Source organism: Pagrus major, chromosome 2 (assembly GCF_040436345.1).
Source record: "Pagrus major chromosome 2, Pma_NU_1.0".
Lineage (NCBI taxonomy): Eukaryota > Metazoa > Chordata > Actinopteri > Spariformes > Sparidae > Pagrus > Pagrus major.
Genome location: NC_133216.1, coordinates 1,979,733 through 2,000,024, shown reverse-complemented (window position 1 = coordinate 2,000,024; position 20,292 = coordinate 1,979,733). Strand labels below are relative to the sequence as shown.

At 42.2% G+C, this 20,292-nt stretch overlaps 1 protein-coding gene across 4 annotated transcripts in view; it reads left to right on the top strand.

The window, feature by feature from the left end:
• Positions 1–20,292, top strand: part of LOC141014062 (leucine-rich repeat and fibronectin type III domain-containing protein 1-like protein) — a 303,976-nt gene that overhangs the window by 242,430 nt on the left and 41,254 nt on the right. For all 4 annotated transcript variants that reach the window (XM_073487775.1, XM_073487773.1, XM_073487774.1 and 1 more), the window contains 6 exons: positions 1,513–1,783; positions 4,178–4,378; positions 7,309–7,475; positions 14,021–14,261; positions 18,104–18,316; positions 18,449–18,759. In XM_073487775.1, coding sequence (XP_073343876.1) covers positions 1,526–1,783; positions 4,178–4,378; positions 7,309–7,475; positions 14,021–14,261; positions 18,104–18,316; positions 18,449–18,759 — 1,391 coding nt within the window. In that variant the 5' untranslated portion in view covers positions 1,513–1,525. The remainder of the gene's footprint in view (positions 1–1,512; positions 1,784–4,177; positions 4,379–7,308; positions 7,476–14,020; positions 14,262–18,103; positions 18,317–18,448; positions 18,760–20,292) is intronic.

The window sequence follows — 20,292 nt, the reverse complement described above, 5'->3', positions numbered from 1 at the left end:
GGAGTCAAGTTGATGCGGATTCAAGTGAAAATCCGGATCTAGTGGATTTAAATATGTTTAATTTTGGATCAGGCTTCATTTTCTACATGCACCTGCCGTTTAAACACTTTGTTGAGGTTTAACTAAACCTGTGAGAGTGTGTCGTCCTCCTCTGTGCCTGATGAGTCGTGGATGTCGACCTCACGCTGATCCGTGGTAAAACTCTCCGTGAGCATGACTGAACTTTCTGTGCGGTTTGAAATATTCTCATTCATGTGACAAATTTGTGGATTCCAGTTGTCGCTCATTGTTGCCTCCGAGTCTTCTTGTGCTCACATTCATGCGCAGACTCTCAAATTACCCACTGACATTTGAGTCTCAGTTTGAACACTCCCGATCATTTCCACTGAATTTATCTCATCCCATTACTTCCTCACATTTAGCTCGTTTCCTACACTCGGGCCCCGTTATGAAGACATGTGCACACTTCCTGCTCTGTGTGTGGAGGCGCAGTTTGAATATTTCAGCAACGTAAATAAAAGAGCGTGTCTCTTTCCGCTGTTATTTGCCATCAACCTTCCTCCAGTCACTCAGCATCTAACTCAGATGAACTTTCTAGAGTGTGTGCATGTGGGAGTACACAGTGTGTGTGTGTGTGTGTGTGTGTGTGTGTGTGTGTGTGTGTGTGTGTGTGTGTGTGTGTGTCTTCCTTTTGCATATGTCACTCCTGCTCGCCCGTGTTTAACGCCTCCCCCCCGTCTGAATTTATTCAGCGCCCCACTGAGCTGAACGTACAGAGCGAATGGTTAGAAATCAATATCAATGTAAATGTGCTCCCTTTATTGCCTCGGCTGCAGGAGTCGGTTTACTCTCATTTTTATGCACAAAAACATCGATGAAATTTATGAGGTGAGACAGACAACCGGGCCGAGGATAATTTGCGTTCTTTAATGTTCTCCTCAGATTGTGATCATGGGAGTGCAGTGAGCTTAATTGATGATATAAGTGCTGTTTACTTTCCCTTTTCCCCCGGACAGCTTACTCAGCAGGAAAAAAAAAAGACTGCAGCAACGAACTCTGGACTTAAATCTACCCCCTCCACTCCTCTCTGCCTCCGTCACCCCCTCTCGTTTCCTGTCTTTATCTAAGCCTCCCCCTCTTTCATGAAGCTTTTATTATTATAATCTTTTTTTCTGTAAATTCTGGGTTCTTCGTGTCTGCAGAGAAATGATTTCTACACTCACCTAAGTCGCAAAAACGTCTGTAAAAGTGTAGAAAAATGATAACTTCACTTCAGTAGGGGGAAGATGAATATCTTCGGCGAACAACAAAATCTTTAAACCAAATCAAAGAGGGAAGATTTGGGCACATTCTTTGAAATTTAAAGGAGAATTCCAGCTATTTTTTTAACCTTTGATGGTAAAAGGGGCAGAATAAAATAGCGGAATTCCCCTTTAAAAGTTTGGAAGTCATTTTAATGTGTGTTTTCTACATGAACTGACTTCTTCTGTGGTTTCTCTGTGTGTGTTGCAGCAGGACAGTAGCCATGGATGTCGTCCCCTCGCTGGTCTGCCCTCTCCTCCTCTTCCTCCTCCTCTTCATCCTCCCCTCCAGCACCACCTCCATGCTGTGTCCGAAGCGGTGCACCTGCCAGAACCTGCTGCCGTCCTACACGGTGCTCTGTGCCAAGACGGGCCTCCTCTTCGTCCCGCCCAACATCGACCGGCAGACGGCCGAGCTCAGGCTGATGGACAACTTCATCACAACGCTGAGGCACCGCGACTTCGCCAACATGTCCAGCCTGGTCAGTTCTCTGACGGCCTTTACGTCCATGTTTACTTTGATCGGTCCGATCTCGACTTTCTGCCAAGTAGTCTGATGTGATCCAACCGAGATGATGGTTCTTGTTGCTTTTTTGTTTCTGTGGGTGCCAGAGAGTTTTATTTTAGCTTGTCGTCAGTCATTCCAGACTCATGATCAGGATCCTTTAGAGATATTTCAGTGTCAGTCCAGATTGTTCGACACAAGGTGGTTTGAGTTACTCATGGTATGTTTGCATATGAGTTGATTATGCTGCAGGTCCTGTAACCTGAGAGCAGCAGAAATGGTATCGTGTTAAAATAATCCCGATTATGTTGATCCACGACTTGCTCATCAGGGAACTTCCAGCCCGGTTCTCATCATTGTAACAGTTATTTAAAGATGTATTAATGTCACTCGTGCAACTATCCAGCTAACAACGAAGTATGTTTGTAAAGGTGCTGCGAGACTTATCGTACCTCAGAGAGATTTTATAATCTTCCTCTGTGTCGTGCTTTTATACTTTCATTCACAAAAATAAGGTTACAAATTCATTTCCATGATGTCTCAAAGAAAAAGGTAACAAGTTCATTTTAGAAGATAGAGCATGCAATCACACCTCAGGCTCCCCGAGTACATCTCAGTCTTGTTGCAACAGACTGTGTTTTGAACAGTAGTTAAAACCACAGCGCCTGCACAGAGCGCACAACACGTTGACCCATGTTGATGGAAAGTCAGGTGAAGTCTCGTAGTCCACAAAACAGTTTCACAGTAAAATAACGTTGCAGTATTCTGCTAAACAACTGAAGCAGCTGGAGACTTGATTTAAAACGTAAAAAACAGCCAGAAAAGACACAAAATGGCTCCATACAGCTCGTCTGCATCTTTAAATCGTTTCTTTTGTCCAACCAGAAGCCCAACACCAAAAGACTCTTTATTTATTGTCTTAAATGACAAAGAAAAGCAGCAAATCCTCAATCAGAAGTGTGACTTTTTTGCTTGATTGGCCAACAATTAATTGATTATTAAAATAGTTTGCAACTCATTTTATTTCAATCAACTAATCGTTGCAGCTCAAACAAGTTTGCTGTCAGAGGACATTTTAACTACAACATTTAATGTGCTGTTTCATCTCCACCTGCAGTAAATGTATAACCCACATTTGGAAGCAGAAGGAGTATACGTGTTATGTGAAGGACAATCAGATGGGGGAATGTAGGCCATCACTATTTTTAAGTATCTGAAGGACCTGAAGATGGCTGAGCTGAGTGGGTACGCCGAAAAAGCCTAAATTGCATCACTTGAGTTGAGAATATTTCTCTGGAATGAACGAAGCCTCACAGACGATGAATTATGGTGTGAGAGCATCTGAGGAAAGATATTTAAAGCATTCAGCATTCAAATTCAATCAAACTGCTCGGCTCTCAGTGCCGTCAGGAGCATGGAAGAAGTGTTTTCAGTGAGAAAAGGCGAGGAGAGTTTTCATGTTTATTCCACATCGAACGCGGAGAACATAAGGAACATCTGCTGCCTCCAATACAACATATTGACGGAGCTGAAAAATCTACGATATCTTACAAATTTCACCAATTAATTCCACTGATCTCATGTGACGGAGGTGAAGGGCTTCACCGCACGCCGCTCAAAAAGGAAAAAAAGCACCAACATCAGGATATTTAATTGCCAAACAGAGACGCTCGTCACAGCTGGAGACTTCCTTTAGTGTTTGAAAAATAAGTTTCCTCTCCAGTGTGATCACAACAGCGCAGATGATGTTTGCTCACACACGAGGCAACGTGGGAAATGAGGTTTTAATCATTGCGGCGGCGAGTGTGACAGAACGCCACAGATGTCTCCGGTTATCACGGCGCTTCTCCAAAACAGGTTTCACAAATGTGTGGGTGCTGATCGACCTTTTCTCGGGTGTTAATAGAATATTTTTCTTCCTCTTCACACCTACTGTATAGTACTCCATCATGTGTAGAGTGAAGTATTTATCTGCCTACGATATCCGGACTGATCCTGGATTTCCTGATGATACCATCTCTAACTCCGTGTCTCAGCTGACCCACATTACTCGAGTATTAATTACGAATATTATAATTAATGCAGAGCGGCTTCGTCAAGGCCATCCTGTCACCTGACGGCTGGTTTAATCCCTACAGCCTCCAGTGTCCGACGAGACATCATATATCTTTTATCTCCAGGGCGATGACTCATCTGCTCAGCCTGACCTTTGACCTCCCTGAACAGAAAGAGAGTCACTTCCTGAATTATTGCTGGTATAAATTAAAACATCCTATAGAAGTTTAAAAAGAGGAGAGAGTGGGTCATTTAGATGGAGGCGGCGTCAAAGTCAGAGTTTCACAATAATCTGCTTTTTCCTCTTCACGTCCAGATCCACCTGACGCTGAGCAGGAACACCATCAGTCAGATCCGGCCGTACGCCTTCGCCGACCTCCAGGATCTCCACGCTCTGCACCTGGACGCCAACCGCCTCACCGTCCTGGACGACTCCCACTTCCAAGGCCTGGTGAACCTGAGGCACCTCATCCTCGCCAACAACCAGCTGCACAGCATATCAGAGGGAGCCTTTCAGGTACGATGGAGAATCAAACACCTGCTGATCTTATCTCAGACAGGAATGCAACTGATGTAGAAGTTGGACCAGTTAGTTAAGTAACAAAGTACAAATACTTAGTTACTGTACTTCAGTACATGTCTCATGTATCTGTACTGTACCTGAGTATCTCTGTGACTTCTCCTCTCTACATCTGAACACAAACATCTGAACTTTCTCCTCCTCACATTTTCAAAACAGGCTCGTTACTTTAGTTTGATGCATTTGAGGTGAATTATGGATTATTGTTATTTGGCGTCATCGCACGCCGCCTTCCCAACATCACAGGACTGACAGAAGACTGATCCTACTGACCTTTAACTTTAATAGTCTTTGAATTAAATTAATATGACGTGAGCCTCAGTTAGCTTTGACCACAAATGTCCTTCAGAGGGAGACTTTTTACTCTGAGTACATTTCAGAGCCTGTACTCGATTACCTTTACTGGAGTAAAGAAGTTGAATAAGTACTTCTACTTTTACCAGAGTCTGTTTTTACACAAGTACCTGAACTTCTCCTGGAGGAAACAATGTGTGAACTTTTCACACCTCTGAAAATTAGCCAATTAGCTTCAGGCCTTCGTCAGTTATAAAGTATAATTTCAATTTAAAACTAATCTTTGTGGAGCTGCAGATTGAGTTTTGGTTCACCAATGTGCAGCAATAAATGAGTATTTAATTAAAGGTCCAATTTGGGGAGAGAGAGTTTATTTTTGAGTCTAATTCTCAACGTCGGCCGACCCGACCTCCCAGTCCAGAGCGTCAGTGTTTGATGAATCAGGAATGAGACTCAAAAATCAACTTTCTTACAAATTGGACCTTTAATATTTCATAAATATAATAAATATATACTTTTTGTGCAGTGTGTAGTGTGATGTGAGCTCTACTGGAACACTCACAAGTCAAATATTTTAAATTTTGGGTCTGTGCTGCCGACAAACCGTCTGATTCATCACCCAATCATCCAGCCCGGCTGCCGTTAGCCAAGAGTCTCAGTTTGAAAAAGTTATCGCAAAGTCATTTAAAGCTCTTCGGACTGGTCCTGGTGCTGAGGGTCGTGGTGCTGAGTGGAAATGACGCCGGATATCTGGCTCAGAATTATCCGGGCCCCGTCTGCCTCCGCTGCTCAGCCGGACACCTCTTGAATAACCCGGGCCCTAAAAAGAACGGTTTGCCTCATTCATTAAATGAGGCCGTCCTGTCTCTGCTCATTAAAAGTCCGGCGCTTCAGTACCAGAGTCCCTTCAGGACGGACTCTCAGACCTCTGCAGGACTTTCACGAAGAGAAAGCAGAGAGACGTGAACTCTGCTCCCGCTAATGGAGTGGACCTTCTGAACCTCAGCCTGAACGTCACTCCTCATTTCTCACCCACTATTATCAACTCTCTCCTCGTCCATTTCTCCCTCCATCTCTCCTGCAGCGTTATTATTTCTAAGAATGAGTTTTATTTCTGTAACTAGATCGTGAAAATAACAAAGAAGAAGTGCGATCAGCGTAGAAGCGTTGACTCCTAAGTCGCAGATTATGTAGTTACAGAATCAGTTTAGTTCTGGTGAATGAAACTAAGTGAACTATAAAAACTAAAAATAATGAAAAATGTCATATAACTTTAACCTTCTAGGTGTTTTGGTTTGTTTCTCTGTGCAAAGTACAGCAGCAACAGGTCATCGATATTTTCCTGAGCTGCCACTGTTAGGAGAGCCTCAGCGTCCAGATGTCAGCTCCAGATGTGTCATGCATCCGTCCATCCACCCTGAAACTGAGCGAAAAACACGATCCATTTTCAGCAGTCAGGCCCGGTCAGACTCTCGAGAGGACGCTCATGAATTTTTGGCCATTAAGAAAAGCGATTTTTCCGCTCACAGAGCTCTTTGACTCGTCCTCGCAGCTCTTAAAAGTTTCTTTTGTCGTTTAAGAAATGAGATTCGTTCGGTTCAGACAGCAATAACGCACAGATTATTGTAATGAGAATTGAGGCATTGTGTGACATTCAAACAGTGTCCTGATTGTGTGAATTATGAGAGCAATTACAGCGATGACAACAACACTTTAGCTGATCAACAGGCTGTTATCGCTCTCCTCCCCCCCCCTCCTCATTCTCTCTTTGTATTTTTGCTCATTGTAATGTGTGCTGACTCGTGGCATTTCGGCAGTGTTCTGATTATGAGAATTGTATGGAGGCAATTAGAGAAAACAACATGTTTTGAGTGCACAGCATTGACCGGGGTAATTGATCTCATTTTCTTTCCTTCTCTGTTGTTCCCTGTCTTCCCTTTATTTCTCTTTCTTTCTTTCTTTCTTCTTCTCTCTGTTTTCCTTTAACACCTTTATCTCCATCCATCCAACCCTGAGTTTCTCTTTAATCTCCTGGACCCTGTGTTTTTCTTTTCTCTCCAACCACTCCATCCCTGCATGAACCAATCTTCTGTCTTTCTTTTCTCTCTCTTCTATCGTCTTGTCTTTAAAGTTCAGACATTATGCTGTCTCAACCCAGTTGCCAGAATAAATGTTGGATAAGTTGCAACTTTGCATTTCTTTAGTGTCAGTTTTCAATCTTATGTTGAGACAATGTTGCACTTATAGTCTAGTTAGGTTTCATGTTCGGCTCAAAATACCCTGTTTTTGTTGCCACAATCATTGCTGGAAAACTTCCCAACATCTTGTTAAAAGTATCCAAATGTATCACGACCAACACGGCTAGAAAATGTTCCAATACGTGATCAAAACTATCCGGTTTTGTCGCTACAAAAACACCTGGAAATGTCCCAACTTCTTGTTTAAAATATCAGGTTTTGTCGCCACAAACACGGGATGAGAAATGTTCCAACATTTTATTCTGGTGACTGGGTCGGCTGTTGAATTCTGTGATATGCTCACAGTCTCTTCCTCTGTCCTCCCTCCTCTTGCAGGACTTCCTGGAGACACTGGAGGACTTGGATTTGAGCTACAACAACCTGGTGGACATCCCCTGGGAGACAGTCGCCCTGCTGGTCAGCGTCAACACCCTCAGCCTCGACCATAACCTCATCGAGAGCGTCCCCGAGGGGATCTTCTCCAACCTGCACAAACTGGCCAGGTCAGCATCACGTCATCACTCTTTAACCCTGTGTGTGTGTGTGTGTGTGTGTGTGTGTGTGTGTGTGTGTGTGTGTGTGTGTGTTTACCTTTACCTTTAAATCAAACTTAATGCATCTCTCCATTAGTTCAAGTTACTTCCAGTAAAAATCTGAGCGCTGCGGCCGTGACCTCGTTGTAAAGAGACTATTTCAGCGGGGTGTTTGAGGAGGTGCGGGATGACTCACAGCTACAGCCATGTTTATAGCACGATGGATGTTTTCAGCCTCCTTTAACTCACAGTTGTAGTTTGGCAGCACATGCACTGTGTGATGCTGCCTCAGCCACTTTCACTGAACCCCACAGGCAGTTTTTTTTCCATCAAATAAGCTCTCATAAACCCACAGAACAATACCTGCTCAGCACCGAGCGGCACGCAGACACAGTTAGAAGCCAACTGGTGAGGAAAGTCGAAACATTTAGCAGCTAAACAATCGATTGTTTTACTCTGGAGTTCGCTGTGTTCCTCCATGCAGCGTTAAAGTATGAAAAACACCTGATGTGTATGATCTTGAGCTCCCTGATATATGTTATAGTTATCAAGAGTTTTTAAAAACAATTATCAGGTGTTGGAAACCTACTGCGGTACATAAGAGACATACAAACAACAAACTGGAGAGCAGTGAATGAGCCTCACAGAAATACGTGAAGATGCTCAGTCACGTAATAAATGGGTATAATTAAAACTGAAAGAACATGTAAGCAGTTCTGCACATGAGCTCTAAATCTTTCAGAGACACGAACATGAATAAATGAATGAATGAATGCAGAATAAAAGCCTCATCAAAGAGCTTCAGTGCTTTTTGTCTTCTGGGAGTTACAGATTTGTTATTTTGACTGAAGCATCAGAATTAAAATAAATCATTTTCGAGTGATGTTTTGCTCCCTCTGATGAGCTGCTCTTACATTTTCTAACCAATTAAACATAAAACTAAAGCTGTTGCCAGGTTTCAGACGACACACAACAGAAATCACAGAACAAATCCCTCCAGGTCCGACCCGCTTTAAAACTATTTCAGCCTGCGAGGCACAGTTCACTTCAGCAGCAGCAGCTCACAGCTGGGAGAAGCCCGGTACGACCAGGTCCGTACCGCAGCTCCACTGGAGCAGCTGGGGGGCTCAGCGTGTCGCCCGAGGGCACGTCGATAGTAGATGATGGTAATGTTACAGCCTTCACTGACTCTCAGGCAGAATGGGGATTTAAACAGTGACCCGGTGCTCCTCTGCTCAGCACATCTTTACTCTGTTCAAAGATCTTCTCTGAGAGTTTACACAAAAAAAAGAGACAAATTCAAACGTATCTGAAGTTATTATTATTGGCACAGACGCCTCAAACACACATTAGACTGAACCTCGTGTCTCTTTCCTCAGGAAATCTTGATCGCAAACTTTTTAAATCTAAAAACTTCATTAAAAAATTAAAAGAAGAACAAACACTGGAAGCTGTTAAGGTTTTTTTGGACCTCTTACAACCAGGTCCTTTCTACACTGTTAAGTTCATGACTCACGTCTGTCAGTGCAACTCACATGCTGACAAACTGCTCGACCTAAACTTGTGCAAAGGTTTTCCTGTAACTCACGTGTCGTGTCTGTGCATGCTTGTGTTTATCTGTTGTTGTGTTATCGACATGCCTTTCATCACGGCTGATGTTTTATTTTATGCTGATTTTTAGGTTGCCAGCTTTACACCAGGTCAGGGCCTACAGCTGCAAACTAGCTTCTGGGATAATTCTGGCATATTTCAAGCAATGTTCATCAATATTCATGGTCCCAGTGGACTCTGAGTAAACATTAATCCGATCAGACTTGCATCAGCGGGACAGCAGAGCCAGACTCTTTTCCAAATCCTGAAAAAGAGAGCTTCACATTTAAGTACTAGATGTATGATTTTCTTACTTATATTCAAGGTCCACAGATAATTCACAGCTTTTAACTCCCGTTGAGTCCAGTCGTGACCTGAGATCTTCAGATTGGGCTTTCTTATCTTCACCTACATCACACTGAACCCAGATCAACCCTGAAACGCTGCAATAACCTCTTTGAGGATTCAAGATTTAATAAACATGCTGCCATTCATGCCAGTCTCTTTGTGTTCAGCCCGATGTATTGACTCTAAAATCTTTTGTAGTTTGATTATGATTGATTAGTTTTAGTTTCTATCTTCTATCTCGAGTACAATTACTGTCCCCGATGATGGACCAGGATGGAGGTACAGCATTGTTTGGACTAAAACATCAAGCTGAGAGATCCACATTTCCACACCCTCTTTAACTTGTGACACCTCCCTAATTAAAGGACGTGTCTAACTCTGTTTATTTCCTATTTTTTAAATTGTGTTGTGTTTTATCGTTCCCCCACGTTACCTGACGTCTGCCCTGTACAGCTCTTCTAGTTTGGCCCTTTTGAAAAAGTGTGATCTGGTGATATGAGAACACTGAATATGTTCACTATACCACAAAATACAGTTTGAACCCCATTAACAGTAATCAATTCCAATTTAGGTCCCAGCGACCGACAGTAATTGATGTGTGAGAAGGAAACAGTCATGCATTTATTAAAACAGCTGTAATGGGTTATTTTCTCCTCGGAGACACAAAACTTATGGACCAGCTTGTGTAACTCTGAATTTGTATGTTCACAGGTGAGCGTTTCACTCACAAACACACACACACACACTCACAAATTAATACACCACAAGGCTGCTGCCCATGAAGTAACATAATTGAAATTTGTAAAGTGCAGCATGCTCGCTGCTCTCAACAGCTATTAACTTCTTGTTAAGTCATCGTTGTTGTCGAATGTTTTCTGGAGGGACTTCGGAGGGAAAAATGGAGCTTCTTGTGTTTGTTGCTGACAACAGTGAATGTTTCTCCCCGACGTTATTACCAGTTATCAGGTTCAGTGTTTTGGTGGACAAAGTACTGCTCAGTTCCCACAGATGGTGCTGCGGTGGCTGAATGACAAATAATACACAATGGAGTCTTTGTCCACAGTTGGATCTCATTCTGTGTTATTTTGTGATGAATGGTTTTGTCCGAGCCTCCTCTAGTTCTGCTTTAAATACATATTTTCTACATATGAGCCAGAGTGCCTTTGAGAAGGATACAAATACATTTGATTCAGGTGCAGATTTTGCATGTTAGGAGGGAGAGAGAGGACGTTATGAGCAAAAGACCTTGTTTATTTACGCTCTTTGTTCACAGTCCATTCTTACATGAGGGAACATTTTATTCTGGTGTATAAACTGCATGAATAGTTTGTGTTGGCCACTAGGGGGCAGAATAAACTCCTAAATATGCTTCAGAAAAATAGCCCCAACATGTCATTAAAGTTTCCCTGTGAGGTTTTTGACCACTAGCAGCATTATGGAGCGATGAGGGGTTGATGCTATAATGGATGGGCTGGAGGAAGACTCTGCTGGATGCTAATACTGTGATTGGTTGTTATGTCATCACATGATTAGGTTTAGGAATGAGAAGGGTTATGAGTCAATAGTTTGAGTCCAGGATTATGTGTAGCTCATGTGTAGTACTTCTTGTGCTTTGTATGTATAATAGCAGCCAGCGGCAGTGCTAACACATGGGATGTGACCTGTAGTTTCCTCAGTAAACATACCAACCTATCTCCTGCTGCTGCTGTTCTCGGGTTATACTTCTCCTACAGAGCAGCTCTTCACTCCCTAAAAACGTGGTATTTCGCCCGGATGGCAGTGGTTTTGTGGGACGTATCAGTGCAAGCTTCAGCGAGCTCTGTGACAGCATCAGCCTGTGCCGATAATTTGTGTATTTAACCTCTTTTGTGTGCATGGAAGGTGATATATACCTTTTTTGACAAGGTAGATCTTCAGTTGATATAGTATAAAATGCTCAATGAGTGAAGTATTAGTTTGAAGCGCTGGCTGAGTGGATGATGCAAAAAAAAGCTTGATGCACCTGCGATTCAGCCTGCAGGTGAAGAGGTTGGTGTGTTTACCGGGTAGAGTACAGCTGGAAATTCACTTTATCACCGTCGTCACTGCTACTGCTGGCTTTCTGTTTACACACCACAACAACAACAACACAGACCTCCATTCTAGGATCAACCATGCTTTTATGAGTGGGCCTCCATTTTGTTTTCTATATGTGCTTACATACACAGAGCAACCATTGGAGCAGTGTTTGTGTGCACCGACTCCTGACAAATTAAAGTATATTTATTCATTTTTAAAACATTTTCCTTTGTTGTTACAATGAATAAAATAAATGTCTACATATACATTTGGGCTTATAAAATTAAATACCAATATTTATTATCACCCACATTTCACATTTAATGGTATATTCCACCTTGACCTTCGACCTTTGCGTGCTAGCATCACATGAGGTAGCCTGCTAACAATCGGAGTCACGGTCACAGTCTGATAGTCATCACCGATATGACGCGTTTTCAAAGAGAAAGAGGAAGAAGGAGACTAACTAAATATTTTAGTCAGTTAGCAACTAGCTACAGTAGCGACTCCATGACGGAGGAGCAACAGGTGGCTAACGTTATAGCAGAAGAAGCGGAGCTAACATGAGCTAGCTAACGTTAGCGGCTGCCTGGCCTGTTGAACACGCACCGCAGCTAAGCTAGGTGACCACCGGCTTTGGCTAAATGCTAAAGATGCTAACGGTGGATCCTTCAGCGGTGATTTCTACAGGTGCTACCCCGCTGAGGGGCTTCGTCCTTCGGTGAGGTGTGTGAGGACTTTCTGCTGTTTTCTAACCAGCGTTAGCATTGTGACTGCAGCTAGCGTTAGCCTCTTTCTGCTGACATATTTCCAAACTTTGAGCAGTGCAGTGGGACTTTAATGTTAGTTTAATATGTGTTGTTTTGCTGAGGAGTTTGTATTGTTTGAACATGTGTGTTGTTTGCTTTGGTCATGTGTGATTCAGCTGGTAAAGTGGCAGTTATGTCATTTCTGTAGTTATTAATTGTCATCATTTGTGTTTAAATGTCTGTAATTGACATTCAGTTGAGGCTCTGTAGAGGATGTGTTGATAAATCTGTATGTAGAGATATAATTTTGACTTTATTGTTGATGGTGGTTGCATGATGATGTTGGACTGACATTTTGTAAATGATTAATCGATTAATCACCGTTTAAAAAATGTCTTAATCGACAATCAGAGACTGGCACAAATACATCAAAAAATACCTTACAATTACAGATACTTTCTTTTCAAATATATCAAAATAAAACACAAAATACTGGTGTGAGAAAATGTATTTAATTGAAATGCAAGACACAAACTGATAATATGACATTGTAGCCCTTCAGTGGCCTCAGTATTGGATGGATTTTGTTGCCAGTTGTTGAAAAGCGACAGATGGGAGCCTTGTAATTAAAATGAAGTCATTTTTTTGTGACAGCAAACAAACCGATGCAAACGCAGAGACTGAACTGAAAATGTGCCGTAAAACAAAAAACAGAAGCTAAAAAAGGGGACCAGAGTTTGTGGCTAGAATCAAATCACAAACTGAGCTCAGAAATGCCAACAACACACGATTAACTGTGTTGTTTAAAGTGATTTTTCACCACGACATCCTGGAAACACGCGTTGATCTCAACGAGGTGACGATCAAATACCAGCTGAGCTTGTTCTGCTGTGACTCCCAGTGAACGGTGACTGAACATTAGGTTATTTCTAAGGTGTTAACAGAAAATGATGATTCTGATGAGTGTGTAATGATTCGTTGTTGAAATAATAAGGCTGTGTACGTCTGACAACAGTTAGATATTTCCACAACACAGTCATCTGTTGAGGGTGGAATAAGTTTGCACCTTAATCATGTCTCTCTTCCTCGCAGTCTGTGTTTGCATGAATGATTTAAACCCAAGTCAGATTTTTCATGCTTTAAATCACCATTATATTACCGCTCCATGCATGTGAATAGAGCTGGTGAAGAAAAAGCCTCACCTCCTTTTCCAAAGTTACTGTGGCTGTGGAAAAAAAAAAGTGTAATTGAAAGTGAAGAAATGATTGAATTGATCTACTTTTATATGACCGAAAACAGTCGGTACACCTCGACTGCAGCCTGAAAGAAAGATAGAGAGAGACAGAGGTATTTTTCTTAACAGGAACTTTTAATTTAAAAAAGTGAAAGTGATGGAAACAGTTTTCAGATTTATTCACCTTCAGGAGACGTTTATGATTCTTTCAGCTCCAATCGAATAAAAAATGATGAGGGGAAAGGGGAGAAGTGGGGTCTGAGGGAGGATAACCGTGAACAGCTTCTCACTTTCTCTCTCTTAACGCCGCCTTTTCTTCTATCTCACCCTTCGTTCTCTGTATCTCACCTGTAGACATGGCTGCCCACCTCAGATTCCTACTGATCGATCAAGCTGTTTCAAAGCTTTTACCACACGACTCACTCCTTAGTTGGTTTAATTAGTTATCTTTACCCCAACGCTCCCTAGAACATAAAGATGATGGGTGTCTACGCCGTTTTCTCTTAACTGAGCAATCCCTCTGTCTCCATCACCAGACTGGACATGACCTCCAACAAGCTGAAGAAGATTCCTCCGGACCCGCTGTTCCTGCGGATCCCGGTGTACGCTAAGATGAAGGGCTCTCCTCTCACGGCGCTGGTGCTGAGTTTCGGTGGGAACCCTCTGCACTGTAACTGCGAGCTGGTGTGGCTTCGCAGACTGACCAGAGAGGACGACCTGGAGACCTGCGCTTCACCCAGAGACCTGGCTGGCAAATACTTCTGGACCATAAGAGAGGTTTGTTAAAGTTACTACGGAGCAACGTCATTACTGAAATTACAGTAATATCAGAGACGGAGAAACTGTCTGAACTAATAGAGAAGTCAGAGCAGAGCTACTGTTGTCTAAAGGATAAAGTAATGCATGACACAATGTCCATATACAAGATAAACAATGGAACAAAGGTCAAAGGATCCATTAATTTCCAAAGTGTTTTCAGTTTTCATGGTTGAACAGAACAACTTAGGATCATAGTAGGATACAGAGCTAATTTTGGACCTTTCTAAAAGTCGCTCTGGGAATACACCTGTGATATTTAGAGGCTGTAGGTTGACTTGTGTTTTAAAGTTATTTAAGTGGGCAGAAGCCACATCGAGCTGCACAGAGCACATCGAGCCAGGCAGGAAGTAAAACACAGGAATGGTATATCATATATATATATTTAAAATAAAACATCCTGTGCAGACTTGTCTGTGGTAGAAGCACAAAAATCAAGGAAAAATAATCAAATTAACAAGTTTGGAGTGAGAACGTGTTGCGAAAACAAACATAAAAGACGAATCATTTAATCAGATTGGTCATATAAATTGCATTCTGTGTGTTTGGCGTCATAATCCGCTAAACCATGTTGCAAAATGTGATTTTCTGCAGTCTTAACTTTAAGCCCTCTGTGGATGCATGATCACTTTATTTCTCAAGGACACTTGAGCGGGGCAGATGGTTGGTGTCACAGAGGAGTGAACCGTCTGCTGAAAGTGTGGAGTCATGGAGTTTGATGTGCAAAAATGCATCAGAATCGTGATTTCATCATGTTTTTCTGCCTTACGTCATATTGTCGAGGTAAAACAAACAGAGAGGGGATGAAAAGCTCCAGTGTGTGTCGCAGTAAATACCCCAGATGTGATTGAAGATAATTAAAGGGTAAAATGAAGAAGCAGAAATGTGTTTGGTCTTTATCCTTCTGCACATACCTTCATTTGTTTATCGGTCTATTTAATGGGGACTGTGCAGATAAATAATCATCACTGCAAATGTGGAAGTTCAGCTATTTTTCACCAGAAGTCTCCGGGGGACGTGTAACAAAGGAAACCTGCAACAGCACATTAAAACAGTTTAAATAAAATATGAGCATGCAGAGCAGTGGAAAACATTAACCCCAACAGTCTGAGTGTTCTTCAGCGTGAGGCTCGAACACGAGCCGATCAGTCAATCTCACTGTCAATCAATACATCGATAAACTTTGTCTTTACGAGCAAAATGAGCCGTCGTGCTCGGCTGTTAAACCTCTTCACGTGTTGTTAAAGTCAGAATGAATGGGTGTTATTTATTGAACCTGATGCTTTAGTGAACACTGTACTCTATTAAAGTGTTAACTCTTAACCACTAAAATGTTACAAGGTTAAGTTTGTTTGTTTTTGCACTTTCCAGCTTTTTTATGTTGTGGTTTACAGACTGTTGTTAGCTCAGTGATGCTGCCATTTACACTAAAATCACACAACAGACTGTAATAGTAACTAAGTTGTACTGTAATTAAGTACAAACTCGAGGTTTACTTTAGTATTTCTATTTTTATGGAAATATTGTACTTCAGATAGTCGTTACTTTGAATATTTAGTTTAGTATTACAAAATGTAATCAACAAATAATACTACTACTATAATACTGTTGTTGTTGTTATTATTATTATTATTATTATTATTATTATTATTATTATTAGCATATTAAGTACTTTTACTTTACAGGTACTTGAAGCATATTTTGATGTTAATGCTTTATGTTAATAAGTTGAAATGTAAACGCATGACTTTTATTTGTAACAGATAATTTCCACACTGGTTTTGCTGCTTTTCCACCTCTTAACAGTTGATCATGTTTGACACATTCAGTGGAAAACATCCTGATTTAAGCTGATAAGAGATCGTTAGAGGCAGATCCATTAAGCGCTGCTAAGTGCTGTTTTTGTAAAAACACCAGTCAGGTTTTTGATTATTGCAGAAAATAATCTCTTATCAAGATAATCTTCACAAATGATCAGCAGCAGTAAAAAGCTATCGTTGCCATGTTACCTGGAAGCATGACGTCAATGTCGCCACCACTAAGCTTTCTTCTACACCATACTGTACACGCATTACTAGAAATTAATCCATCTACGAGTTGGGAAGTTAGTTAGCTTAAGTAAAGTTGCACTGAGTAGATGAGTTTCTGCTAATATTTAATGTCCGACAACCTCTGTAGTCTCATTAATCCACTTATCAACAGCCTTTTTGAAGACACGTAAGAGTGCTGCAGGATTTTCATTCCTGCAGCGCTCAATGGAAGTGGGATAAAAATGCAGCACTGACCCAGGATAGAAAGGGTTTAAGGGTTAAAGACAGTATGTACCAGACAGAGAACCGATATGTAGCATTGTCATAATTATGAAGCATTATAGAGCAGCTCAGAGAGCACGAAGCAAACCCACTGCAGATGTGTTGGACTAAAGGTCGAGGAGCAGCTGAGAGATGCGTTCTTCATCTAAACCTGCTGGGAAAATGCTTCTGTACTAAAACAGAGCTGCGCTCACACTTGGAGGGATAACAGCTGAATTAAGCGCTGTGGTTCAAGATGTTACCTTAAAGAGGATGATGTAGGGTTTTTTTTGCCTCACGTGGAGATATCCTGCAGCCGACCCCTCTGGGCCGTTATAGAGCTACGATGATAAGTGGAGGTGCACCTTGAGATAAAGATGGGATTAATTTGTATCATCATAGAGAGGATGATGTACAGACCTTTGCCTCACCTCAAGTAATAGTCATGGACCTCCTTCAGAGAGGTGCTGTAGGATCACTATAAGAGGATTAGCCTTGTAAAGAGGTCGATCCAGAGACCTCCGTGTCACCCAAGTGTCTGGCCTTATTAATACACCGAGAGTTAATAGCCTCTTTCCCACTGCAAGGGCAAGTGAGCTTCCACTGCATCCATCAGAGGTCAGACATTAGCCATCTGCCGCCATGGGAATCCCTGCTCTGAAATCGATGGACGCTGCTCGGCTGCTTATTGCATCTGCGCCGCTTCTCGTCCGAAAAAGAAAATCCAAGAGGTTTAGATTCTCATGAAACGGGTAGAAAAGTGGAGTCTGGTTGAAATCTCAGGGTTACCTTGACAAACCATATATTTATGATGACCAAACGAGTATTCATGCTCTTTTCCATTCCAACGCCCGACTTCACATTCACACTCTACACACTCAGACACACACACCAGGGAGCAGCCGGTTCAATCACAGGCTTTTACTCTGAGCTTCACAGGAGCAATTGAGGGTTAGAATGTAATACAAGACTGAGAGGAGCAGTGTAGTGCTTTATTTGAAGCTACATCCCAGCGGTCATCAGGTCAGCAATCATCTCTGCTGGTAACAAGACTCAAGAAGGACCCAGAAAAAGGTTTGGAGATGCCCTGAGTGGTAGGAATGATGAGTAAGCCCTGGTAAAGCCTCGGCTGGCCCTGCTTGGCCCAGCAATAATACTTCACCAGGGTTTTGGCAGGATTTACTCTGGCTTATAGGTGCCAGTGGGTGGGTTTTAAATATCGCAAGGGCTGAAAAACTCAAGGATCACTTAATCTTCATGTGTAAACAATTGAACTCCTCCTGAAAGTGTGTTGGAAGAACACACAACTAGATGCCGTCAAAGAAGTGAAAGAAAAGGCTCAATAAATCTATGAAGCGACAATTAAATGTACCAAAAATATTATTAAAATTTTTAGAAATGTGACATAAACGTATATTTCTGTTTTAATCTGCTGATGTATTAACGTTCAACAAGCTTAAATCTTTTCTACTAATGTTTTAATGAATGATGGTGACTCGTGTGCTCTAACAGGAGGAGTTTGTGTGCGAGCCTCCGATGATAACTCGTCACACCTCCAAGATGTTTGTGATGGAGGGTCAGGAGGTGAGCCTGCGCTGTAAGTCCATCGGAGATCCCGAGCCGTCGACGCATTGGGTCAGTCCTGACGGAAAGCTGATCGGCAACACGACCAGAACCGTCTGCTATGAGAACGGCTCGCTGGACATCCTCAAGGCCTCGGTCAAGGTAGAGACGCAGTTTCATTTTCATGGACTATGTTTATGTGTGTGTGTTTATTTATTTATGTATTTTATAACCGTTGGTCAAAAAAGCAAAGATAAATGTTGGGTCCTCTCCTCTTTTTCTGATGATTTCTAGGATTCTGGGAAGTTCACGTGTATAGCATCTAACGCAGCCGGGGAGGCCACCGCTCCCGTCGAGTTAGTCGTCAACCCCTCGCCACACTTCGACCCTAAACTGGACCCTGACCCGGGGCCGTCGGACATCCCCACGTCTATCAAGTCCAACGTCAGCGGAGGTCAGGCGCGGTCCGACCAGCAGAGGGTCAGCGTGTCGGATCTAACGTCCAGCACTGCTACCATCAGATGGCCCCCGCAGAACCACATACCAGGAGTCCGCATGTACCAGATCCAGTACAACAGCTCTACAGACGATATACTCATATACAGGTAAGTGTGTCTGTGTCTGTGTGGCTGCTTTGCGTTAATTAATAATTAATTTATTGAATGGCACGAAAGAATCAGTAATAATCGGTGCTCACGTTCGCTTTTCCCATCGGAGTGAATAGATTAAGGACCCGCCACTGGTCTCCTAGGGCCGCCATCTTGTTTCTGAATAGTCCCTGGACCAGCCCTCCCTGAGCCACAGCCCCCTCAAATGTATACATATAGTAGTTATCTTGTTATCATCTGCAAAAGATATTATTTTTAAATTGCTGTAAATAGTACATTATCTTTAGCTCCAGATATTTACACGTCGGGAAATATCCAAACCAAGAATGAATACCTTTACAGTTGCACTCCTGCATCATGTGGACATTTTCCAGATATCTGTTGCATCATTTCAGACACATTCCCCAAACTCAGCCTGATATCTGTGATAGCTTTGCAAACTTTGCGATCTATACCAGGATTCAAACTAAACTAAAGCTCTGCGGGTTAAATTGATTTTTTTGGTTTTGTTTTTTATGATCTCGACATCACAAGTAAACTCTTTATTTTTTTGTGGTGTATCAAGTCTCCATGCAGGAGCTCTCTGACTGTTGTCTCAGGTTGCTTAACACACCCAGTGTTACATTAGTTATTGTGGGTCTCCAGGTCGGTGCAGTAACAGCTGATTGTGTTTCTAACAATGTGTTCAGCAGATGAGTTTGTTTCGTTTGTGTGTGACTGTGTGTTTATCCTCTGGGCTAGTTGTTTGTGCGTTTGTTTTTACCAGGTGAAAAAGAAAATATTCTTACAAGAGTGTGTGTGTGTGTGTGTGTGATTTCTCTTCCTTTCCGTCCGTCTTTGCTCAGTCACATATCATCCCTGTGTGGGTAGTTACCACCAAGGTCTTCCTGGCGTAGGAGGTTGTATCAGGGCTTTTCAGGCGTTTTTTCAGGAGGTTTTTTTGGAAGTGAACAACTCGGCGAGCAACAAAAGACGACGAGCTGACGGGGAAAAAACAGTGATGTAGTCTCAGGCAGCAGATAGCATTCTTTAGCTCCCTAAATATTTTGAGAAAAACTGGGAATAATTATCATCATGAGTAGTTCATAAGTAGTCATTCAGAGTTTAATCAGTTCGACTTTTGAAGTAAAAATCCATCCAGATTTTGATTACCTGCCTACAGAGATCCACTATTAATGAAAACCCTTCATCCTCCACTGGTGTATTTCTCTTGGCCAAGAAATGACCATGTTTGAGCTCGAGGGTTTGCATTGAAAAATCAGGACCCTCAGAGGACTCAGGCATCAGACACATGGAGACATACTGTAGAAATAAAAATGCTGTAATAGAAACTAATGTAAAGGTTAATTAATCCCGCTGGGAAAGGTTGGTTCAGCAGCAAAAAGGCAGCTTCAACGCAGAAAAAAGAGCTGATAGTCTGAGCCTGCAAAAGACTGCAGAAGTAAGAAGTGTAACGGCAAAAATATAAACATTAATGAGTGAACCAACTAGTGAGTAATAACTTTCTGTTTCAGAACAAAGAAGATGCAG